Raw genomic sequence first — 18,837 nt, 5'->3', positions numbered from 1 at the left:
ATAAATAGTTTAGCAGTTAATTACGGGGACATTTTTCGATGAAACAGATCGATTTGGAGCGTGCAGAACGCATTTAATGCCCTTCGAAGAGACAAAAATCAATTGGGACAAGGTTAGGAGAGGAAAATTAGTGAAAAGATAATTTTTTCAGATAAACTTTTTTTTTATTATTATTTTTGTAATTTCTTTGTCGGTTCTATAATAGTTTTCATAATTCAACTAACAATATGTTCTTCTTCATATATTTATTATTTATAGGCTCAATGATAATAATAGTACTGATATATTTAGTAAATATAGTTGTTTTCTCTCATCTTAAATCTAATGTCTACAGATAAAGTAAAATAGGTGATGGTAACTTCGTTAAACCAAGAAAAAAAATATTCTATGGGATTTTCAGTAGATTTGTTATCTCTAAACATTCTATCAAGAAATTTCGAAAAACACTTCTACATCAATTAGTTCTAACGACTAGAAGAAGAGAAGAAATCTATTCTAACGAATCTCGAACGTTTTTTTTATTTCATTCACGAAAGAGAAACGCATCTACCATTCAGGTTTCAAATGACTCCGAGAAATTTTTGAAATATTCAAAAAAATCGTGTTATTATTTTTTTTTTCTTCTAAGGAATCGCTAACGTTAATTTTTTATTGTAATATTGATGAATAAATGCACTATCCGCTAATAAAAATAATTTTTCTCTGTTTTCCATTGCAGATGCTGGCAGTTTAACATCCCTGATTCACCATCAAGTTGCTGAGTCGAAAGACGCGCATCCACGATAAAAATCCCTTGGAAGCACATTGATCGGTGCCTAATTTGGATGAGAGACTCGTATTCGAACGACGTGGCGTGCCGAGGGCACTATTTCGTTGCTGTTGCGATTTACGTAATTTGTCGTCAGACTTGATTGATGGACTTGTCATTTTTCTTCTTTTGTTTGTGTTTTGGATCTGAAAAGAAAAAAAAAAGAATTTTTTAATTTCAATGACAAGTTGCCCATGTGTTACTTTGACTAAAAAACACCCACAAACACTCAGACACCTGTAAACTACTTTTTTTTTAACGACGTTTCAAATTTCAACCTATTCTGACACGAGCTTGGAAGAAAAACGATCCGTCTCATGCCAATAATCATGTAACTTGATGACTATTTGGCAAACGCTTACAATCACCCAAACGAGAACGAATCAAAGGAAAATCATTTTTAAAAACAACAACATTGAAACATATGAGTTTTCGTGTTGTGTAGGTCAAGGTTGCTGCAAAGGCGCATGCCTTCCAAAATATATACAAAAAAAACGTTTTTTTTTGTGACCATTCATGCTACGAAATGGCTCGGTTATGAGGAAGTGAAATTATTTGATACGCAAAAATTTTATGGGTTTGTCGTATCAAGGGATTTTGCAAAAATGGAAAACAAAAAATAATTTTACAGATTAAGAGATTTCACGTTAACGAGCCTTAATAACGACAAAAAGACACAAAAAAAAACTGACATCGTGAATCTGAGTCAAGAGCAAATTTATGCACATTGATGACATTGTTTAGAATTTATCATGAATTTCAATGAACATGCTTTTTACTACGTAATAAAATATCTGAAGTACATACAGATCTCCAGCATGTAAGTGACAGAACAAAAAAGACGCAAAAATAGGGACAACTTACTACGCATTCTGTTCTATTAAAATTAATTTGTGAGTACAAATAAAGAAACATTGCTCTATATTTTGATGTTGACCAAAGGCGTTTTGTAAAGAAAAATTAACACTTTTGAACGGATCTTATGATGTCTGTCTGTTACATGGTAAGTTATAGTATTTGAATTAATTTAAATTATTATTGGCTTTGTTTTTGTATTTCTTTTTATTTTCAGAATCGGATTCGAAATCGAGGATAAACTTCAAAAGTTTTATGAAAATTACTCTTAGATCTAAGATTTACAAGCACAGGAAATTTGAAAGACATATTTGATCAATTCTTGAACAAACTGAAAGATTATGAAAAGAGGATGCTCCTTTGAGGAAGAAAAGTGAAATGTGGGGATGAATTTGTACTTTGAATCAGAATAATTCTGTAAAAATATTTGACAAGATGTGGCTTCGGTTTATACGCCCGTGCTTCTACTTTAGTTTCATACTGTTCCAGCTCTTTTTATCAAGACTTCTCTTTTTTCACATTAAGCAGCTGCTTACTATTTGGTATCCTTCCATAAGTTGAAATATATCGAATATTAATGCCTTTACCTATAAAATTCGAAAATATTAGATTTTTACAAAACAAAACTCATATATGCAAGAATACGTTTCGGTTTATCATAAAAAAAGTTAAAACTAAACTAAAATCTACAAAATACGCTTTCATCTCGTTACTTATTTCAATCCATTTACTAAAAGCAATTCAATCACTTACTATTTATTTATTTAGTATTTTTTCCTTCTTACAACATTTGTCATCACACATGCCCTGATACACTTTTTTGATAAACTTTTTGGCATTAAAATGTCAACTACTGCGCGGGCACGCTAATCAACATTAATGACCGCTTAATTTGTAAATAGCTACTCTCTATGTCACAATACGGGACGCACAAAACAATCGCTTCATGATAAGAAGTTTACTCAAAATAGTAAAAAACGATAAAAATCGAATGAATCAAAGAACCATCTGTGAAGTTTTGGAAGTGACCTATTTTCGAAAAATACAAAACTTGACACTATTGACCCGTTTTTTTTTACGAAATTTTTAATTAAAAACTAATCTTTTCTAATAATATTTGTTATTTAATGAATATATGGAGGACTGGAAGCCAAACACGTCAAACACGCATAAATCATAAAACACGATTGTTATTGCTGCTGGAAAGCGCTCGTTGTGTATATGAGGTTATAAATAGAAGAATGACCTTTAAATGTAGCTTTAATGACAAATTAACGTCAAAAATTTATGGTTAATTATACTGATGTGTGAATGACGATGACTTTTTGGAAAAGTGAGAAAATTAACAAATTGCATTAACGAAAAAACTAAAGTGTTAATTGAGTCGTTTTTTTATCAAGTCAGCTGGTTATACGAGGAAATGTTTTTTTTTCACGAAAAATGATGGATATCGATCAACAAAACTGCAGAAAAAACTCATGAACGATAATGTCTTGTCAAAATGTGACAAGAAGTACTTTAGCATAACGACTGTACTTTATCTTTTTTTCTTTCGTAAATCTGGTTTGCCAGCATGAATAGAGGAATTTTCGAAATAAATCAACTAGACAACTTGTCGTGATTGGAAAATCTTTTTCTGTTTGCCCAGATGTGGGTTTAAAAACAAAATTTTTTTGCAACAACTGCGACTTACTTTAAAATTTTAAAAGAATCCATAAAAAAGTCAAAAATTCTCAAATTTGTCATAAATTTTTAATATTGCTATCTTAACTGCCATCTAAATTGCTTAAACGCTAAACTTTCATGCTAATCGTCTTTTCAACAAAAACTTTTATTTTTATTATTTATTCAAAAACAAAACAAAAAACGAGCGATGAGGCATGGTTTCAAGCTTTTTTATGCCTGTTTTTTTTCTAAAATTAGCTTTTTATGACAACCCACACTCGGACTTTAATGTTGCCTATTCACACATTGTTGTGACTTCTCTTCACATAATTTTCAAGGTTATCACTTATCAAGTTGTTTACAAAAAAAAAACTCATAATTACAGCAACGCTTAATTATATTTATTTTTCATGCGTTTTTGATGATAAGGCAGACCTCTTATAGTACTTGCATAGACACAAAACTTGTGAATCTTTTATACGTTCGTTCATTCGTCTCGTCCTTGTAACGAGCATTACTTATGCATCAGAGAACGATATTACGAATGTTGACCCATTTTTCTCCTTTTCCATGCTACAAGGTTCTGCGCACCGAACGAATGAACAGAAAAATTGCATTGTCATGCACAAAAAAAAGTGCATGTGCGAATGTTTCCTCTTTCGTGAGCGATGTCAAGGCAATTCCTGGGGAAATGTAAAAAGTTGACATTTTTGGGTCAGAAGCAGGAAAAGTAGATTACAAGACGGCGCCACATTTGCTGATACATGAAAAAAAAACCTCAAAACTCATCAAAAAAAAAGTTGTAAACCTCAAAAGAGCAGGCATCGATTTGTCTATTTATAAATGTATTCAACCTGTTATTACTTCGTGCACATCGTTTGAATCATTTATAACACAAAGTGTGCCATAAATTTTAAAATATTAATTTTCTCAACAGAAATCGATCTTTACACGATATGTGTTGACAATTTAGAAACAGTTTTGTTAATTAAATTGAATTGTGTCGATTATTGATATAAATTAGATGTTTTTACAATGTTTCAATGAAAGTCGTCACATTCGAGAGACTTTTAGAGCTAACAGGTGCCCCGTAACTCATCCCTCGATGACACACATTGTTGATGCTTGTTTACTAATTCAATTATAATCCGCATGATCAATTGGTACAAAACTGTTACAAGTACATTCGTTGTCTATTTATTTATTAGGCACACACTCAAAACATTCATACGTATAGTCTATTAATTTTGTTTTGAAAATAAAGACGACCAGACCTCAATCCATTTAAAATTAATAATAAAATAATAATAACACAAAATATCAAAACATGAAATGTAACATAAAAGTGAATGTTTTGAATATCGCTGCTTGTTATTTTATTGTTACTGTGACTCTCGCGTTGTTTGACGATGTGATGATACAATCAACATGTATGTTGCCATTGTGTGGAGTGAGACGGATTATAACGATGTGATGAGTTGTTGTTCAAAAGTCGAGAAAATCCTCAAAATATGAGACAGGGATGTAGATGGTAAGTTAGAATTTGAAGGGCAAATGTTTCAAGGGGCATCAATGGTAAGTTTTTCTTTTATTAACTAAAATTTAACTTTTTTTTTGTTTTTATATTTCAGGATTTCATAAAATTATTAATTTTCTATAATTTCAAAGAAATTAATAATCAATATTAAAACTACCAAAAGTTGTAATGTGCTATTTGGAAGAACATTGATTTTTTGGAAGATCAAAAGTTTGCCAAATATAGAAGGACTTAACCCTTTTAATAAATAATAACAAACGATAAGAAGGATCAAAAAGAATTGAATTGAATCAAAAAGTCAGATATCCAGAACTACAATCCTTATGAGTGAAAGGCAGTGAAACTTTTCATAACAGGCAGAAATCTTCAATATTACTACTATTCTATTCGGAACAACAATTCTTATAAAGACTTATTTAAATGATCTCATGAACATGCAATACATCGATTTACTTGAATTTAAAAGGATTAATTTACACAAAAAATGTTTGCGGAGAACAACCACAAGCCATAAAGAATTTTCAGATGTTATTTTAAAATACCAACAAAGAAGCAAAGAGAAGTAAAATGTTATGTTGTTCAATAGAAAATTTGTTATCGACTTCATTAAGCAAAATCTTGCTTCTATATTTAACATAACCTTAAAGCAACAAATCAAATAATTTTTCCTCACAGCAAGTGAAGAACATTTCAAAGAGCCCCTCAAGTCTCCATCTCTGTAACTTTTTGTTCATCGTCATTGAAAGACATTTAGAAAAGTAGTGCAGATAAAAATGCATCTATTTTATGGGGCACGCATCCATTGTTTGTCAGTTTTTCTTTTCATTTCTCTTTTCATACATCATTATTATATTATATTATTATTATAGATATTGCATTATATTTATTTTTATTATTATATCATCAAACTGTTACAAATAAATCTCCGCATTAAAGCACAAAACACGACAACGATGATTTATTACAGTGCCTGGTAGGTTCATTCATTCAGTCACTCGCATAATATTATTATCATAATCCCATAAACGATACTCGTATCTTGTGCGTTGTTGTTTTTTTAATCAGTCAATCAATGAACAGCACGGCGACATTTTACGCCTTTTTATCATTTTTTACACAAACACAAAAAAATGAGCGCTTGTTGCATCATAATAGACTTTCATGTAAATAATAATCTCTCATGTGCGATATAGACAGAAATTCTATTTAGGTCATATCTATAAGCAATTTAAAATAGAATACAATCGCATGTGCACCGTGTTCGCTTGTCTCATTTAGAAATTAGAATATGAATGTAAAGTGAGTTGTAATCAACTTTTTTTGTTTGTCTGTCTGTCTGTTTTCTTCTGTGCTTTACTTCATTTCATGTTTTTTTTTTTATTATTATTTCGAGTATTTTGTAAGTAACTTTGTGCAAACACACATTTTGTATGTTAATTTGATGCATTTTACTAAAAATGAGTGCAATGTATCATATTTTTGTTGTGAAAGGAATGAAAGGCGAGAAACAGTGGGACAAGAAGTTCATTCCTTTCTATCGCTTTAAAGTCAGAGGCGAGCAAAATTTGCATTAATTAGCACAGAAAAGTTGTTACGTAACAAAAAATTAACTTATGGATGGATGAATTAAAATGTATCGACATGCATGGGACATTCACTATTTAGCGTCGTTAAAACGGAGCTTTGTGATTTTTAATGAGAGTGAGAGCCCTATATATGGTGTCTGTTGCTTAAGGCGTTTCTTGTTAATGCATTTAGATATTTTCTCATGAAATTTATGTCTTAAAAGTTACATGGATTTCATATTTATTTTGTTATTAGTACTATTATTTAGCTAAATAGTTAGAAAGGTAAACACATTCTGAGAATGTTAATTAGAGTATTGTTCAAGATTTGGCTTTTAAGGGGAGGTCAATGCATTTTTGTAAAAATTTTTTTTTGTCTGTATATGAGTTTTAATGAATTAATTTTGAATATTTTAGAGAAAATTTTAAATACTTTTTGACAATTTTATAAAAAAATTTCGAAAAAATTCAAAAATTTAAAAAAAATTAAAAAATTGATAAAAAAAATAAAAATTAATCGAATTTTGAAAAAATCAAAAAATTTATAAAAAAAATAAATAAAATAAAAATTAATTGAATCAAATAATTAAATAAAATTAATTAAAATAAAATTAAATAAAAATTTTAAAAAATTATCAATTGCGTTCTCGATTGAAAACTTAGTAAAAAAAATAAATAAAAATTTTGTGACTTCATTTAAAAAAAAAACAAAAAATATTGATGAAAATAAAATAAAATTAAAAAACTTAAAAATTTAAACTAAAATTTCTCAAAATTGAAATTTAAAAAAAAATACTTAAATAAATTTTTATTTTAAATTAAATAATTAAATTTATTTGAATTTTTATATTTTTTAATAAAAATTAAAAAAATAAAATTTGAAAAAAAAATAAATAAATAAAATAAATTAAAAAATAAATAAATATAATTTTTTAAATCTTTAAATATTTTTAAGAATAAAATATTAAATTAAATTTAAAAAAATAATTAAAAAAAATTAAAAAAATAAATTAATTTTTTCATACAAAAAAAAACCTCAATTAAAAATTAAAATTTCATAAATTCTCAGCAAGTACACAAACTCACGAGACACCGGAGACTTTTCATGCAACAAAACGATCCATTCTCAAACAACAACTGTCGCCATCGAATTTCCTGTCTACTTAATTACCATTCTTCGCCACGAAATGCGACCACAGAGAACCACAAATATCAAAAAACGAAAAAAAAGTAAAACAAGAAGCTGTTTATTTTAGCTCTGTCGTCGCGTAACAAAGACAACCTTTGTGCCACACGTGAAACAAGTGCTTCACGAGAATCACCAACTTTTATTATTTTTCTTTCTCATTATTATTATTATTATTTTACACGAAAAATAAACAACATATCATGACAATTTGTTGGCATATGAAAAAAATGTAGGTACATTATCACTACTTTCTTGCCAGCTTGTCGCTTATTATTATTTTATGAAACTCGTGCGGTGTCGTTGAGGAAAAAAAGTGTAATGGTAATCTCTTTTCCTCTGTGGATGTTGTTGGAATTGACAGTGCAATGTTGATTTTTTTTTTAAATTTTCAAGAAAAAAAGAAGAAAACAGAGGAGGAAAAAATAACAAAAAATAAAACGAGTGTTGATTGTTATGAATTTATGTGAATAGTGCAATATTGTCGGTTCTTTAAAAAGGTAAAAAAAATTTCTTCATTTTTTTCCTTTTTAATTGCTTCGTTAGAGGAAATTAGGTCAAAAAAATCATTTTTAATCAAATTTAGTGCATTAGAGCAATTATGGCAGGCATTTATTCGAAAATTATTGCAAGGAAGGACAAAAACCCCATAGAAAAACTCACACACCTGCCCGATAATTCCTTATCAATAACACTCATAATCACTTTTTTTTACTATCTGGCTCAATAACGACTCCTACACCCATCGTAAATAAGCGTTTTAAATGACATTGGGTTATCAATTAACTTGACACACTGACTGTACTGCGAGAAAAAAAATCAATAGTTTCGTTTAAAATTCGAACCGGACTTTTAACTTCAAAGCAAACTACTCGCGTCATTCCGTCTTACAATAATTGCCTCTCTCTCTAAATAACTTGCATTGCACACAAAAAAAAAACAATTTTTTTTGTTGTAAAAATCTTGAAATTAATGCGAGATTTTAAAATGATGTAATTTTTCAAAAATTTAATGAAGTGCCGCCTGGTTTTTCTGTCGCTGTGTGATCTAATGTGTTCTAATGTCGTGTTGGAAAGATTGACAGAGTGACACAGTGCCTTACAGAATGAATGAATAATTAAGTTTGAACTAAATTTTGAAAGCAAGACAAAGTTTTGCTTATCAGAAAAATCGCAATTACGCCTCTTTTTTGCTCTTTTTTCAAAGTTTTAGATAAAAAATTAAATTTAAATTTTTTTATGTAAAAATATTGAGAATTTACATGTGAGTCGTGCTTATCTTGATCTTGTGTGTTACAAAATGTAAGGTGAGGTAAGCAACGAGAATTTTTATGAATAAATTTCGGACTGAATGGGTGTTTAAGCGTTAAAAATTGATTTGTTTTGAGATTTTTTTTGCTTAACAAGAGATTAAAAATTATGACATTTTATTGAAATATAAAAAAATATGAAAAATAAGCTTAAAATTGATAAAAAATTAAAAAAAAACTTAAAATAAAAATTAATTAATGTCATAAAAAAAATTATTTCAATTAATTATGAATTTAAATAATTTAATAAAAATAACAAAAATTTAAAAAATAATTTAAATTAAATATATATTTAAATAATTTAATTAAAATAACAAATAAATTAATTTATTTTTTTTTAAATTACATATGATACAAAATTTGGTTAAAAAAAAAGCTCGGTAATTTTTATTTATTTATTTTATTTTATTTTTGAATTAAAATTTATTTAATCAATTCAAATAAAATTTAATTCAAATTTTTTAAATAGATTTTTAATTTGTTTTAAATTATTTTTTAAAAAATTGAAAAAAAAATTTTTTTCTAAATTAAATTTTATTCAAAAGATTTTTGACAGTTTTAAAAGAAAAAAAAATTAATTCTGAAGTTTGTAAAATTTAATTGAATTTATTTTTAATATTTTAAGAATTTTTGGGCTAAAAATTTTTTTTAGCAAAATTGATATTTTTTTTTTTTTAATTAAAAAACTTTTTAAACTGAAGTTTGAAATAAAAATAATTTTTTTTCGATAAAGGAATAAATATCAAAAAAAAAAAATTTGTTTTCACAAAAATTTCTTCCATAAATAACGAGCACTAAATAATAATAAATTCACAGTCCATTAAATTAAAACAATCAATTCCATCGATCGCGAAACTCTTGAAGAAAATTTGCATACAGAAAATTGTTTTATTTCCGTACTTTTTTTTCATAACACACGTTTTAATTTTAACATAAGAAAAATCAATAGAGACCATCATCATCAGTGTTTTTTTTTAACTTTTTTTTTATTACGATGTCTAAATAATTTTTTTATGATATAAATCATCAAAAAAAAGTTTAAAACGCAATTCATTGATTTTTTTACACGTTTGAGTTTTTCGTTGTTTTTTGTTAGTTTTTGGCTTTAATGACTTACCTGAGTTAATTAATCCTTCGCCTTAATTAGTTTTTCGCTAATTTGTTTTATTTTATTTTTTTGACGTAAGTGAGAAAATTTGTATGACCAAAATTTTCTTATGCACACGTAACAATTGCGATTTTAATTACGTAAAATTTTCTTGATTTTTTTAATTTTTTTTAGATATTGCTTCACTTTTTTAAATTATTTTTTTGATGAAATTTTTTAAAGAATTTTTTTAAATATTTTTTTTTTATTTTTTTTTCGTTTCAAGCGCAAAAACCTCCTGATTCAACGACTGCCGCACAAATAATGCAACTTATTGCTGTTAGATTTTTTCCCAACTGCGTACATTTCATTCACAAATAACGGAGACGACGATGAATGTATTGCGACTCATATCAGCTGCTTTGTTCACATACACGACGACGAACCAAAACAAAAAATCAGCTGTGTAGAAAATTTCGTTGTGAGAGAATCTCTCTCTCTCTTGCCTTGGGGTGTTCATTCATCATTTTCATTCGTCTCACTGAACTCGGGAATGAACAAGTCCAGCGCACATTTAGAAATTTGTGCCGCCTGTGTCTCGGGGCTGTCACAAATTTGCAATTGTGAAATGGGCTGTGTGCAATCAGCGTGAAGGCGATTTCCAATCTCAATTTCATGCGACTCATTTTAGACTTATGCACAATTGCAAACTGTTTGTTTTCGTTATTTAAAGAGGTCGAAGGCGAAAATTTCAGCGATATTTCGGTCAATTTCACGACTATTTGCTGTTATTCATGTGCAAACATGAATGAATCGTTTGACGTGAAAAAGTGTTCATTCAAGGGAGATTTTGAATAAAAATCATACAAAAATCCCGTTAAAGTCGTTTTTTGAAGAAATTTTCAACTAAATGAAGCTCTGTGAGTTCTTTCAAAGTCAATTTTTTCGATAGATTTTGCCGAATTTTCAACTTTTTCATGTTCAACTAATAATTTTTGGTCATTTTTGTCATGTAAAGACCCGAAATTTGTCCTTTAAATGGTTTCGTGAAAGACTTTTGCTCCGTTTTTTGACATCAGTTACTTTCTGATTTGATGTTAACAGCAAGTAACGATCCTCAATTTTGCTCAAAACATTTTTTTCGACTGAATTTTGTGAATTTTTTGTTAAATTACTCGCCTTTTCTGTCGATTTTAATCGTTCATAAGACATTTTTATGTCTCAGAACCTCTTTTCAAGTCAAAAGTTGATGCGAAACTAAAGAATTTCATAGAAATTAATCATTCGCGACTTCATTCATGGAAAAATTGCAAGAATTTTATCACTTCAAACCGGAAATCGTTGAGTATTGCGATGTTTTTTAATGTTTCAAGTCGTAATTTCTCATAAAAAAAATTTTTACGAGTAAAAGTGCAACAACAAAGTGATTTTTTTTATTCATTTTTGGGCACTACTGGTTGATGTTTGACATCTAAAGGAAGAAATTCGTGGCAAAAAGGGTATTTAAGGTTATTTTTTCAAAAATCAAAGAAGGCATGATTTCCGGGGATGTATACAGAAGTCCCGTTGAGATGCATTTGAAGTGTAAATCTATCCGGAAATGTTCTTCCTACAAAAAAAATGTAAAATTTTCATTAAAATTTAATTTTTTGATGAAAAAAAAAGTTAAAAACTTACGACAAACTTTACAAAAATGGAATAAACTGTCGTCTTTTTGGGCTCTTCTGACAATTCGCGGTCTTTTTCGCTTCCATTTCGTCATTTTTTGAGGCACTTTTGAGCTTTCCGTCTCCGAACTGCATTCCTCAAAGTCAGATTCGTACACTTCCTCCAAATTTTCGTGAAATTTGACACTTTTACTGCTCGCTGAGTGAACCGTGACTTCAGTTTCCATCACTTTCGACGTTTCCTCCGTACTTCCTGCTTCAGAACACAAACTCGAGATTTCTTCTTCGATATTTTGCGTTTGTGGCTCTTCACAACTTTGATCCGTTGGCTCTTCCGTGACTTCCTCCGTCGTCGTTGAGTCATCGAAAAAATCCGTATCAGAATTCATGGCTTCTTGTAGTAGCTTGGCATCAGCTTCTTCGCATTTTTCGATGAATTTCGAACATTTTACCAACATTTTGAGGCATTTTGGGCAGATTTGGTCGTTTTCGGCGCAATTGATGCCCGTGAGGAGCGAATATGAAGTTTGAATTGTCATCGAGAGCTTTTTATCGACATTCGTGACTTTTTTCAGGCGAAATGAGGTTTTAAGGCACGCGCGACACACAGGTTTTTCCGGCATTTTTGATTTTTTCAATTTTTTCGGCGATGGCGAGACTTTCGTGACAGGCTTATACTCGATTTTCGGGCGTCAAGAACTGCTATTTTTACTTCCGAAGAACTCGTCGAGCGATTCTTCGTCAGGTTCGAGTTCGTCTCTCGTCAATCCCGGGAAAACTTCTGCCAAGGCGAGGCTTTCGCGTGAATTTTTCGCCGAAACGGAGCTTTTTCCGCTTTTAATTCGCTTTTTTGGCGAGCTTTGAAGACTTTTTATGCTCTGCGGGGACTTTTGAAGATGTTTTTCTTGCGACGCAAGCCAATCGCGCACCAATTTGTCCTTGTCTTCGCGCAAATTTTCGATGCTTTTGATGGAAAGTCGTCGATCGTTCACGTAAATTAGCGGGCAGGAGTTGGTTTTGAACAAACTTAAGCGTCGCGGGACTTCGAGTTTGCCCGTGCTTTGTACCTCGTCTTCCGAATGTAATTTTGCTCGAACGCCAATGACGCTGAGATTGCAGCTGTTTGTGTTACCTAACCCGAAAATCGATCGCGAACTGACCTTTGAACTGTTTTTGTTGTCTGACGGCGGCGGCGGCGGTGCAATATCGCCCGCACTACTGCTTAGACTGTCGCTCCATTTGTCGATGGGCTTCGACGACGGCGCTTCAACCAATGGCAAAGTACTTTCGTCATCCAACAACTCTTCGTCGTCGTCGTCGTTCGGGTTTTTTGTGTTCGTTACTTCCACGTGTGCCGCAGCAGTTACATGTCGTGCAGCTTACTTCGCAGGTGTCGACAGTACAGCAAACTGGATTCATTTTTAGTTGACGAAGTTATTTTTTACGAGCAGGAAAATTTATTGCCTCCCTTGAAACGTAAAAGTTATAACATAGATAGTTTTTTAGCAACTATTTTTTGCTCTACTGACCTTGAGTGAAAGTGCGCAAGACTCGTTACCCAAATTTTTTGACATTTTTGGCGTTCGAAAAAAAATTTTCCTCCAAAATTTTCCTAAAAAAATATAATTTTGTTAAAAAAATTAAAAAAAATCTTCTAAAAATTTTTTTTTTCATTGAAAATTTTAGTCGAAAAATTAAAATAATTAATAAAATAATAAAATTTTTGATAATAATTTTTTTTACAAATTTTTTATTTAATTTTTATTTTTTAAAAATTTAACTAAAAAATATTTTTTTTCAAAAAATTAAAATTTTAAAAATTAAATGGTTAAAAAATAATAAATAATAATAATAAAATAATTTTTCCTTAGTTTTCTTAAAAAATTTATTAAAATTTTAATTCAAAAATTTAAAAAAAAAGATAATTATCTTTTATATTCATTAAAATAATTTTCACCGAAATATATTAAAAAAATAAAATTAATTAAGTTATAAAAAAATTAATTAATTTTTATATTATTTAAAAAAATTTTCATTGTAAAAAATATTTTTGATACACAAAAAATCGTTTTGTGCTGTTTTATAAAATTTTATTATAAAATTATCAAAATTTTAAAAAAATAAATAAATTCAAAAATAAAATTTTATTAAAATTTTTTTTTTTTAAATTAAAATTTATATCTATTAAAAAAATAAATTAAAAAATTAATTAAAAAAAATTAAAATAATAAAAAATAAAATAAAAATATTTTTTATTTTAAAAAATAAAAAAATAAAATAAAAATATTTTTTTATTTTAATTTTTTGAAAAAATAAATGTTTAGGTACTTTATGAAAATTTTTTATAAAAAAAAATAAATTTTTAAAAATTCCATTAAACCAAAAAGCAAAAAATAAAATTTTCATATAAATTACCCACTTGTTGCTTATTACGTAACCAAATCATGTCGTCGTGAAGCGCAACAAGTCCTCTCGAAAATTCCTCAACACCCAAATTCATGTTAAGGTATCTTGTTTATCGATTTCCATGACGATCTTTGATCTCCATAACAACTTTCTTCAACGTCATTTGTTGTTTATTCTAATGTCAATCTCTTATGACGCCACTTTTCACACAAAAACCCCTTAAAAAAACTCAATTTTAATTAATTTTCCATCAAAATGATCGACGACATCCACAATTCCTTTGAATCTGACGACTTGGATTACGAATCTGATGACGAGGATTACTTCGCAATTGTTGGCTTCGACGAAGAAGAGGCACGCAAACAACTTTTATCATTTCCTGATTGCACAAAGATCAAATTGGAGTAATTTTTGTTAATCCTAAAATTAAAAAAAAATAATTTTTAATGATTTTTTTTATTTTAGTCGCGATTTGCAACAAGACATGGGAGTCGAAGTCGGTCCAAACGTGTCTTCGGAAAAGCCATGGAAGCAAATTCGCAAAGAAATTCTCGAAGATTACCTGCCTGATGACTCGCCGGCGTTGTTGGAGCTCAAAATAAAGCTTCGCGAAATGGAACAAGGACAATTGGTGTTGTTCGGATACATTTCGCAATCCGGCGCCGATCAAGATGATCTCTTCATTGTCTTCGAAAACGAAAAAATCGCCAAGGAAGCAAGCGAAATAATCCGCAAACTCGAGATTTTGGACAGACTGAAGGCGAGAAATCTCGTCATCAAACAGCCTCGCAAATGGGAAACGGCTGGAAGTGAAAAAGAAGTCGACTTATTCAAACCGGAGCGTCGCGAAAACAGTTCTTACGTCGAAGTTCAAAGTACTTACCCAATCCGCATGGCAAATTCCTTCTTCGCGATGCGTTTATGCGAGGATTCGCGCGACGGTTATGTCGAACTTGTGCCCGGCAGAAACGTTATCGAGACAGTTTACAAGAAAACCAACGACATGCCCATCCAGTGTGGCTCAATTCCGTGTCACAAGTACCAACAAACTGATCCAACGTTCCCGACAAACGCTTGGTCTCAATATTTGTACGAAATTAAGCGAGAAGTTGACGTAAAACCAACCGCTGATGAAATATCGAAGACTTCTACGAAGGAATCTCGATCGCAAGTAACCACTCCGGGCACAGATCTGCCCATCCAGGCATCAGAAAAGGTGAAAAATCTCATTGGAACACTTGAATTCAACAAAATCGACATGTACCGCGATGATTATAACATGATAGCACGAAAGCCCACGCCTCGGTATAACACGCCGCATCTCGAGGAAGCTTTTTGTTTCGCTGACATGTCAAAAACTAAAGATCGGTATGTCTCTTCGATGTCTTGGCATCCCCAATTTTCGGGCGTTGTAGCAGTTTCGTACACTTTCGAGACATTTTCGACCTTTGTACCGAACGACGAGTCCCCAAATCTCGTGAAACGCACAATTTTGGAGAAAAATCCCGTTTTAATCTGGAGTTTTGATGACACTTTAAAGCCCAAGTTGGAATTAGTCGCTCCCCGAGAAGTTTACACCCTCAGTTTTTGCCCGTACAACCCGAATATCTTGATTGGCGGCATGATTTCGGGCGATATTGTGCTGTGGGACCTCAAAGGATGCATCGAACGTGTCGAAATCGAGGAAGTTCTTACGCCGGAACAAGCTTCAAATCGTCGCATGACGCGAGAATTCCTGAATTGGGTAAAAGTAACCGATACAGAGCTCGTGCATCCCGCCGCCATCAGCAACATGGAAGATTCTCATCTCGAAACGATCTCCGGCGTCAAATGGCTGCCCCAAAATTACTACATAACTGTCGGGGGGCAAGTTAAAGAGTCTCCGGCGAAGGATAAACGTCATTTTGCGACAAGTTCTTTGGATGGCAACATTTGTTTTTGGGATCTGGATTGGGTAGTGCCGGATGACGAGCTGAAAAAGCGGAAAGTTGAACGAAAATTTCGTGTTCCTGTCAATTTAGAGGTTGATCAGTCGCCTTACGTGAAGCTCGATATGTCATGGAAGCCCGTTTATCGTCTTTTGGTTGAGAAACCTCTGACGGGAATTCTCCTAACTGAGGGAATTTATCGTTATGAGCCTCTGAATGCGCGAAAAAGTGAGATTACGCAACGAATTACGCATAAAATCATCCCGGAGTATGTCGATCACTTTGATATGAATGTCGTTGTTTGCACAGTTTTCGGGCAAATTTGCACAGGGCATTGGGAAGGCTTCGATTTTAGTCAAGGAGCAGCAGTTAATGAGGAAAAAATGCCCTTGGAAATGTTCCCGCCAATTCACAATGATCCCGTGATCGCCATCGAACGAAATCCCTTTCACAGTGCGATCTTTTTTACGATCGGCGGCACGATTTTCAGCATTTGGAAACAAACGTTCAAAGAAGCGCCCATTTTTTGGCGGGAACGTCCTTGTCGCATAACCTCGGGGAAATGGAGCAAAGATCGTCCTGGCGTGCTTTTTCTCACGTTGGTTGATGGAACGTTTGAAGCGTGGGATTTTATCGCGCGAACGAACGAACCTTGTTTGGTAGAATGTTTGGGCGGGAACATTTTGACAGCAATGTCACAACATCAACTCAGTTTGGCGCGATCTGTGCTCGTGATCGGCGATTACAACAGCAGTTTGCGCGTCTTTTTACTCCCAAATGCCTTCGTTCAGATGCAAACCGACGAAATCGAGGCAGTTGAACAACTCTTCGATCGCATCGAAAAAATCAAAATCGATCAGGAAACGTGGAAACGCGCATGGTGCGATCAAAATCGCGATCTTATCCAATCGAGACTTGTCGCGGCGGCGGAAATGCGTGCCGAGACAAAGAAAATTATGGAAGAAGAGGAACAAGCAGCACGTGCAAGACCCTCAGCTGTTAGTACGAACAAGCCGAAGAAAGATCAAAAGCGAATTGATTTCGCAGAAGCGGCGGAAAAGAAATGGAATGAGCAGAATTACGAAAGATTGTTGAAAGTTCTCATGGAACGACGACGCGTTAATCCAGAAGTGTTGGAAAAACTCACGAGACCCGAAAAAGATCGTCGGCAATATCAGGCGGAGAAGAAACAAGCAATTGAGGCGAGTTTTTCGCGAATCAATGAAGAACTTGCTGAATTGAGGTCAAAGTTGATACCGAAAGAGGTAATTGACGATTCACGTGAACGACTTGTCGAAGGCGTTGCGGAAACGGCAGTGCATCAAATGAAGGAATATAATCATGTGAGGATGGAAGCTATTGATGCGGTAAGTTTTTTTTTTGCTTTGAAAAAGTTTTTTTTTTCATTTTTTTTTTTTTTGTTTCTTAAAATTTTTTTTTTCTTTTATTTTTACAAAAAAAAAAAAAAAAAAATTGTTAAAAATTTAAATTTTCATACTTTTCCAAATTTTTTAGAAATATTTAAATTTAATGTAACTAATGCTTAGAAAAAAATTATAAAAATATTTTTTTTTTTCATATTTGCCGATAAAATTTATTTTCTCCTTCCTGATATGTATTATTAAGGTCTTTAAAATCAAAAACTAAAAATTTTAAATTTTATAAAAAACTTTAGAATAAATCAGAGGGATTAAAATTTTTTTTTTATTTTAAATTATTTTTTTTTTTATTTTTTTTTTTTTAAAAAATTTTTAAAACAATAATAAAATAAATTAAATTTTTATTTAAAAAAGTTAAAATTTTGTGAAAAAATTATTAAATTAAAATTGTAAAATATTAATTAAATTAAAATTTATAAAAAATATTAAATTGAATTTTTTTTATAAAAAATATTTTTTTTACAAAAATTAAAAAAAAATAAGTTTAAATAAATACAATTAAGTCAATAAAAAATTAAATTATTTTTTTTTTAATTTTCAAAAACATAGTTGGAATTAAATTAAAAATAATTGATAAATTAAATCATTTTAATTAATTTAAAAATGTGAGAAAAAAAGAAAATTCTTTAATATTTTATTTATTTTGATAATTTAATTGTAAATAATTTATTTAATCATAGAGAAAAATTTTTAGAAAATTATAAAAATATGATTTCAATTGTAAAAACTCATTTTACAAAAACTTTTTTTTACGTAATGCCTTTTAAAATTTCCAAAACTGATAAAAAATTTTTTTTTTTTTAGATCGAAAAAAATGCTGAACTTTGTCACGATGCCACAGCAAATGAAATTTTGGAACGTGCAAGACAAAGAAGAGAAATAATCGATCGCGCACTCGGAGGAAATCCAGCCAAAATGGAGCAATATTTGAAACAACGACAACGTCGCTTAAACGATCGAATGCATCACTTGAGTGCCGACATAAGTCTCAATCAGAGTCAAATGGATCGCTCAAACACCATGTCTCTCATGTCGGATTTCAAAATGGATGAAACTGTTGTGTCGGCAATGTCGATGCGATAATCATAAAAAAAATAATTTTTCGTGTGTGGATTTTTTTTTAAATAAATTTTGATAATTTTACATCATTTCAGCAAAAGTTTCCTTCCATAAAAAATTTTATTGGAAAAAATTTTAAAATTTCGATAAATTAATTTAAAGTTATCCGAACATTTTTTTTTTTAACTTTTTTTAAAAATTAAACAAAAAAAATTTTTGATTTTCTTTTTTAATTTTTTAAGATTAAGAATAATATAAATTTCAATTCAATTTTTTTTATGAAAAAAAAATTTTTTTTCCATTAAAATTATCGACATTACGGTATT

The 18,837-nt window shown here is 30.5% G+C and overlaps 2 protein-coding genes across 2 annotated transcripts; one reads left to right on the top strand and one right to left on the bottom strand.

The window, feature by feature from the left end:
- Window positions 1-11,420: 11,420 nt before the first annotated feature.
- Window positions 11,421-12,821, bottom strand: LOC134831753 (uncharacterized). The gene is made up of 2 exons (XM_063845564.1): window positions 11,690-12,821; window positions 11,421-11,621 (listed from the first exon to the last, which is right to left on the bottom strand). Exons 1-2 carry the CDS (start codon window positions 12,300-12,302, stop codon window positions 11,530-11,532), a joined length of 705 nt encoding a protein of 234 aa, XP_063701634.1. The 5' UTR covers window positions 12,303-12,821; the 3' UTR covers window positions 11,421-11,529.
- Window positions 12,822-14,340: 1,519 nt separating this feature from the next.
- LOC134828411 (dynein axonemal intermediate chain 3) lies at window positions 14,341-18,660 on the top strand. Its single transcript, XM_063841390.1, has 3 exons — window positions 14,341-14,489; window positions 14,551-17,380; window positions 18,257-18,660. The coding sequence occupies exons 1-3, from the start codon at window positions 14,341-14,343 to the stop codon at window positions 18,533-18,535; spliced, it is 3,258 nt and encodes a 1,085-aa protein (XP_063697460.1). The 3' UTR covers window positions 18,536-18,660.
- Window positions 18,661-18,837: the final 177 nt, after the last annotated feature.

This window comes from Culicoides brevitarsis, chromosome 2, assembly GCF_036172545.1.
Source record: "Culicoides brevitarsis isolate CSIRO-B50_1 chromosome 2, AGI_CSIRO_Cbre_v1, whole genome shotgun sequence".
In the NCBI taxonomy this organism is placed as follows: domain Eukaryota; kingdom Metazoa; phylum Arthropoda; class Insecta; order Diptera; family Ceratopogonidae; genus Culicoides; species Culicoides brevitarsis.
Note: the sequence above shows the minus strand (reverse complement) of the source record. Positions and strands in the feature narration are given on the sequence as shown.